Below are 6,694 nucleotides of genomic sequence, written 5' to 3' on the forward strand. Positions count from 1 at the left end.
AGTTAATATTTTATATAATTGTATTTTCTGCTTCAGATCAGTTTTTCATGATTATGACGCTCCTTTCTTTCCTCCTGGTGATTCTCCTCTTGACTCTCCTGTAGCACTTCAGTTGCTGACCTGTTCCTGCGGATACAAACTTACTTCTGGAGATTTTCTCACCGACATGGAGGACATAAAAAACTTCGCGGAAAACCTAGTTAACAGCAGAAAGTGTTATGATATCCTTCAAGTGTATTTCGTTGTCAGCAACTCCTTGTTAGGTCACTATGTATCTAATGATAAAAAGTAGAGGGGCTTCGCCCTTTAGCAAGAAGTAACGCTACGGTGTCATTTGGGGAAAGGCACCCCTCCGGTAGTTTGTCTGTACTATTCGGGGTGAGCCATACATGGCCCCGTGGGTTACCCTACGGCTAACTAGCTACTTTATGACATGGCCGGAGCCTCTGATTTTTGTTAACTCGCAATTAGAATCAACCTTGGACCCGGCGACAAATAGACGTCGTGACCTACCCATTAAAACACCGAAAGGTACCCTCCACGGCATCCGGTGGTCCGAGAGGACAAATTTGTGGCTTCGGAGCCTGACTGGGGCTGTAACTTCTGCTAGAGCGGGTGCAAATTGAACCGTTTGACAGGTATTGCTTAACACGGATCCGGAAGAACGACGATACACGTAGACTGTCATATACATCTCTATATTCTCGTTCCTTGACAAATGTCCGTTTACCTAATGAACCGGAGCACTTCCTGTATCTGTTGGAACGCTGCCTACAACTACAGCAGGGGGTTTTCTACGAGGACAACGTCAGTTTCGTGTCGGTCCTGGAGCGAGCTCTCGATGTCTGCATCGAAATGGGAGAATGGCAGAATGCTCTTGAATATGCCGAAAGACTGGGAAGAATTCTCAGGTATAGCTATTTGTGCCACCTCGAGGTGCGTATAGTGACATAAGGCCGGTTGGTACCTATGACTACGGAATAAACCACCGTGTGAGCGAAGCGAACGAGGTTTTGCATGAGATGGTAATTGGAACGTATTAGGCCTAATATGTCACCACATAAACTGTAGAAAAGGCAGAAATGAACGCTTTTATGATATAGCCTATGGAAATGTTATAAGATATTCTTCCTGTAGAGGTATAAACTTAGAGAAGTTTTAAACACCGTAATAAGCTGAATATGAATATCATACTTTTATTTTCGAAGGGTTTATCTACAGACTGACATAGGTCTCGGCCTGCTTTATAAGAAGAAGGGTCTGATACAACTGGAACTCGGGAGAACCGCAGAGGCAAAAGAATCTTTGTCGACGGTAAGAGCTTCTAATTTTAGCTCATGGCTTGGGGGGTATGGGAGCCCCGGTTAACTAAACAGGCTGATACTCAGGCTAGGCAATTGTGGGCTGATCATGAAAAACAAACTGAAGGTTATAAATATGAAATAGTACATGTATTACTATAGTATCCGTGCTGAAAACACAATCCCTGCCCTTTCGCGCTGAAAACATAATCCCTGTCTTTGATGTTCAAACACTATTACTGTCCTTGGTGCTGAAAACACATTTCCTGTCGTTGGTGCTGAAAACGATATCCATGTCATTTGTAATGAAGATACTATCCCTGTGCTTGGTGCTAAAACCACTAACCCTGTTCTTGGTGGTGAAAGTGCTTCAGCACCAAGGACAGGGATGGTGCTGAAAACATTTTCGCTGTCCTTGGTACTGGATATACTATCCCTTTCCTCCTTCTTACCGAAAACGCCTTCCCTGTCCTTTGAGATGAAAACACAATCCCTGTACCTTGTTTGAAAATAATTGCCCTGCATTTGGTTTGAAAACACTTGACGTGCTCTTGGTGTTGAAAACACTATCCATGTCCTTGTTACTGAAGCCAGAATTTTGTGCTTGGAAGCGTCTTATGCTTGGAGCCGGGCCGCGATATGCTGAAATCGTGCGATATACGTCAAAGGTGATGGCCTTGCAAACTGTACTCGTCTGGAACGTTGTGTAGATTTTTTAGTTCAGTTCTTATTTTATTTTTTTCAGGCACATAGTTGCACAGATTTGCATAACAATGTCCAGATTTGCTTTGTTTATGTCTCAGGGGCCTTAACCTTTGAGATATCACCCATAATTCCTCGGACCCATAAATGTGATTATTGTTCTTGTCTGATCATGTCACTTCCTCTCTCCTCTCTGCAGGCCAAACGGCTGCTGACAGTCACACACGGATGGAGACACGATCTCGTGCAACACATCAGAAATGTCCTCACTGACCTTCAAGCTGATGAGGAGTCAACCCTGAACCACGAAAATAACTTTTCAGAACTTTGATATGACTAGTATATGTAGCTGTGTTTCAGGGCATCCGTAACATGATAGTGCTGCCGCCATTCATTCAATGATTTTTTCGGATTGCGTCATTCTACCAAAATAGTTTCATCAGGTTGGTAGAATATAGGATATAGGAGAATTCTTTTCGCACAACCAGCAGGTACTTACAATTGCTTACGTTTCGATGTCTCTCAGACACCTTCGTCGGAGCCGATGTAGATGGCGCTTTTGCGGTGAGAAAACAATCTAAAACGTGGCTACGCTTGTATCCCCATCGTCCCGGTTCATTCTATATTAGAATGATTCATGTGTGCGGTTGGAATCACATGCTCTTGTTTCTAGCTATTTGCATCACGTGTTCAATAAAAAGCATTTTGGTGCCTTGACTCCTGTGTTTCTGTGTTTCATTTCATTACCCTAGTTTTTTTCGTAAGGTGGAAATAGTATGATTTCTAAGGCGAGTTTGTTGTTGCGTGCAATTTGATGACCATAAAGATAGGGAGTCAAACTTGTCAACAAAAGTCGATTCGTATGAAAGTTCATCTGTGACTAGTCGATAAAGTGGAAGTTTTGCATGTTATTTCCATGCATGCTTTTGGTCATTTCAAATCAGACTGACATTTCTCTGCCAATTGTCGAATTAAACTGGCCCGAAGTGAATGAATACCCTTGACAACTATGACCTGTAGTCCACCGTTCTACCAGGACATAGTACTGTATACACTAGTTCGGCTTGGCTGATTCTTGTAGGAGACGAACGACAATGGCACATGCAAAGTAACAAAGACAGAGGCGGTGTAAACTTGATATGTTTAATTCACAGTAATACGATACAAATATTTAATTTAATAAAACATATGTATGTGACATATGATTATATGGCTGAATTCATTTCTAAACATTACGTTGGGCATGTTGTATTGTAACGTTACCCTGGGTGACAAGTATGCATTTTTCTAAGTGAGGTTTTAAATTCTGGTAAACCGACTGATGTGATTGACACATTTGACATGCATGGCACTTGACACATTTGACACTTGACATATTGCCAGAAGCTATCAACTGTCGTTCACACGGAATTTTGGAAAACATATAAGCGTTTATGGCTAAGATTAAGTACTACATTGGTGTTGAAAAACACTATCCCCGTCCTTGACAATGAAAACACAATCTCTGTCATTGGTGCCAAAACACTACCCATGTCCTTGGTACTGACGATACTATAATTGTCCTTCGTGGTGAAAACACCATCCATGTCCTTGTCCTTGGTGCTAAAAGACATAATAACTTCTATGATGTTCAAAACACTACCCATGTCCTTGGTGCTGAAGCAGTTTTCCCTGTCCTTACTGCTAAAAACACGATCCCTGTCCTTGGTGCTGAAAACGCTTTCCCTGTCATTTCGTTCTGAAACACAATTCCTGTCCTTGATGTTCAAAACACTATCCATATCCATTGTGCAGAAGACGCTATCTCTGTCCTTGGTGCTGAAAACACTATACGATGTATATCTGATGTAGGTGCTGAAAACGCTGAATACGCTTTCCCTGTCCTTGGTGCTGAAAAACAATCTCTGTCATTAATGTTTAACACACTATCCCTGTCCTTGGTGCTGAAAATAATATACCTGTCCTTGGTGTTGAAAACATTTTCGCTGCCTTGGTTTTGAAAACACTACCCCCTGTCCCTTCGTAATGAAAAAGCAATCCCTGTCCTCGCTTAACGTTTGAACACACTTGTCCTGTCCTTGGTGCTAAAAACACATTCCCTGTCCTCGATGCTAACGACACTTCACCTGGCCTTGGTGCTGGGAACACTGTCACTGTCCTTGTTGATGAAAACACTTTCCTTGTCATTTGTACAGAAACATTATCTATGTCCTTGGTGCTGAAAACACTATCCTTGTTCTTCGTATTGAAAACGTAATCCCTGTCCTTTGTGCTAAAAACATTATTCCTGTCCTTGGTTCAAAAACACTCGCCCTGGCCTTGGTGCTGAGAATACTTTCCCTGTCCTTGAACCTGAAAACACTGGCCCTGTTATTTGTACAGAAACATTATTCCTGTCCTTGGTGCTGAAAACACCATCCCTCTCCCTGATGCTGCAACTTGACAATGACGTGCCCCCTAGTCTGTGAATAATAATCATATGTGAGTCTCAAAAAAGAGTTGCCTGTGATCCACAGTCACCGCATGGTCATATCCTTTTTATGATATGACAATACTCACAGTAGATCAAAGAATCAACGTCACGTTTGGTTGAAAACAGGGATGGTAACGGTAACCGGGCTTCCTTTGAAGTGTGAGTCTACTTGATAAAGCCCTGTCATTTCCTTAGGAGGGTTGTATCTGTTGGGAAAGAAGACCCCTCCGCCGTGGTGGGTGAAGATATTGGCCTGGTCTTTGTAGAGATCCGCTAACACGGGCGGTGGAGCAAACGGCCTTCTGCGTCTCTTCCTCCTGGAAACGGAAAGACAAATATTTTTGTAAGACAAATGTATGAAAATGTTCTATTACGGAGACTATGTGATCATACAGAAGGTGTTAAAGAAAAATTAGCAAGTGGTAAACAAACGGTTTGGCTCACTCAAAGAAGACTGTGACCTTCCTTCTACATTTCAGGATACTTCGTATTGAAGTTTCAATCGAGAGATGAAAGAAGTTTGTGCTTTCATCCTTGTATTGCCCTATCCGTTCATTTAACATCAACGTGACAAGGATGGACAACATCAGTACAAAAAGGTCTAAAAGAAATCATTTGGGTTTACACGTACTTTTTCGGTTTAGGTTGTTCTTCATCGCCGTATATGTCCATTGATATGGGACGTGACTTCAGTAGAGGAATAAGGAGAAATATGATTGCCAAAATGATGAGTGTAAGCAGCACAGCAGCGCCGACGGCAATTCCAGCTGCCATTGCAGCAATGTTGTTGGTTGGATTTGGTGTTTTCTCTGTGACATTCTGGCTTATTGTTGATGTCTCTGGAACTAAACTGGGTGGAGAGGAGGTGGTCTCTGGTACAAATGACTGACGAAATGATGTTGTTGATGACAAATATGTGCTACTTGTAGATTGTACAGTGGAAGTCAAGTGAGTACGATTCTCAGGAATAGACGAAAATGCCATTGAAGTAGTCAAGCGAGTACGATTCTCAGGAATAGACGAAAATGCCATAGTCGTAGTCAAGCGAGTACGATTCTCAGGAATAGACGCAGATACCATAGTCGTAGTCAAGCGAGTACGATTCTCAGGAATAGACGCAGATGCCATAGTCGTAGTCAAGCGAGTACGATTCTCAGGAACAGAGGAAAATGCCATAGTCGTAGTCAAGCGAGTACGATTCTCATGAATAGACGAAAATGTCACAGTCGTAGTTATGCGAGTTCGATTCTCAGGAATAGACGGAAATGTCTGAGTAGACAAAGAAAATGTCAACAAAGTGCTTTCTGTCACATTCAAAACTGTTCTAGTAACTGCTGCTGAAGTATTCATTTCAGGAAGAGTGAGATTATAGAGTAATGTTGTGTCCATGGTTGTTGTTGGGACCGCTGTTGTTTTCGTTGTATTTGGTGAAGCTGATGTGTTCATTGCCAGAGGTGGGACTGATGTTTCCAAAGTTGTAGGTGGGACTGACGTTTTCATAGTTGTAGGCAAGGTTGATGTGATCATAGTTGTAGGTGGCACTGAAATTTTTGGTGGAACTGATGTAACCCTAGTACTAGTTGAAACTGAGGTTTCCATAGTTGTGGGTGAGACTAATGTTTCCGTTGTAGTTGGCGAAGCTAATGTTTTAATTGTTGTAGGTGGGACTGACGTTTCCTTGGTTGTAGGTGGAGCTGATGTGACCATTGTTGTAGGTGGAGCTGATGTAATCCTGGTTGAAGGTGGAGCTGATGTTTCCATAGTGTTAGGTAGAGTTGATTTGATCATTGTTGTAGGTGGGACTGTTGTTTCCATAGTTGTAGATGGGACCGATGTTTCAATAGTTGTAGGAGGGACTGATGTTTCCATAGTTGTAGGTGGGGCTGATGTGATCATCGTTGTAGGTGGGACTGATGTGATTATTGTTGTAGGTGAAGCTGATGTGATCATTGTTGTAGGCGGGACTGATGTTTCCATAGTTGTGGGTGGGACTGATGTTTCCATAGTTGTGGGTGGGGCTGATGTTTCCATAGTTGTGGGTGGGGCTGATGTGGGCATTGTTGTAGGTGGAGCTGATGTGATCATTGTTGTTGGCGGGACTGATGTTTCCATAGTTGTGGGTGGGGCTGATGTGGGCATTGTTGTAGGTGGAGCTGATGTGATCATTGTTGTAGGTGGAGCTGATGTGATCATTGTTGTAGGTGAAGCTGATGTGATC

General features: G+C 42.6%; 2 protein-coding genes across 2 annotated transcripts; one reads left to right on the plus strand and one right to left on the minus strand.

Moving 5' to 3' along the window:
- Window positions 1-109: 109 nt before the first annotated feature.
- LOC118423196 (N-lysine methyltransferase SMYD2-A-like) lies at window positions 110-2,726 on the plus strand. Its single transcript, XM_035831229.1, has 4 exons — window positions 110-221; window positions 731-911; window positions 1,209-1,314; window positions 2,203-2,726. Exons 1-4 carry the CDS (start codon window positions 167-169, stop codon window positions 2,332-2,334), a joined length of 474 nt encoding a protein of 157 aa, XP_035687122.1. The 5' UTR covers window positions 110-166; the 3' UTR covers window positions 2,335-2,726.
- Window positions 2,727-3,128: 402 nt separating this feature from the next.
- Window positions 3,129-6,688, minus strand: LOC118422395 (mucin-5AC-like). The gene is made up of 2 exons (XM_035829917.1): window positions 5,108-6,688; window positions 3,129-4,793 (listed from the first exon to the last, which is right to left on the minus strand). The coding sequence occupies exons 1-2, from the start codon at window positions 6,667-6,669 to the stop codon at window positions 4,583-4,585; spliced, it is 1,773 nt and encodes a 590-aa protein (XP_035685810.1). The 5' UTR covers window positions 6,670-6,688; the 3' UTR covers window positions 3,129-4,582.
- Between the last annotated feature and the right edge of the window lie 6 nt (window positions 6,689-6,694).

Source organism: Branchiostoma floridae, chromosome 9, assembly GCF_000003815.2.
Source record: "Branchiostoma floridae strain S238N-H82 chromosome 9, Bfl_VNyyK, whole genome shotgun sequence".
Taxonomy (NCBI): domain Eukaryota; kingdom Metazoa; phylum Chordata; class Leptocardii; order Amphioxiformes; family Branchiostomatidae; genus Branchiostoma; species Branchiostoma floridae.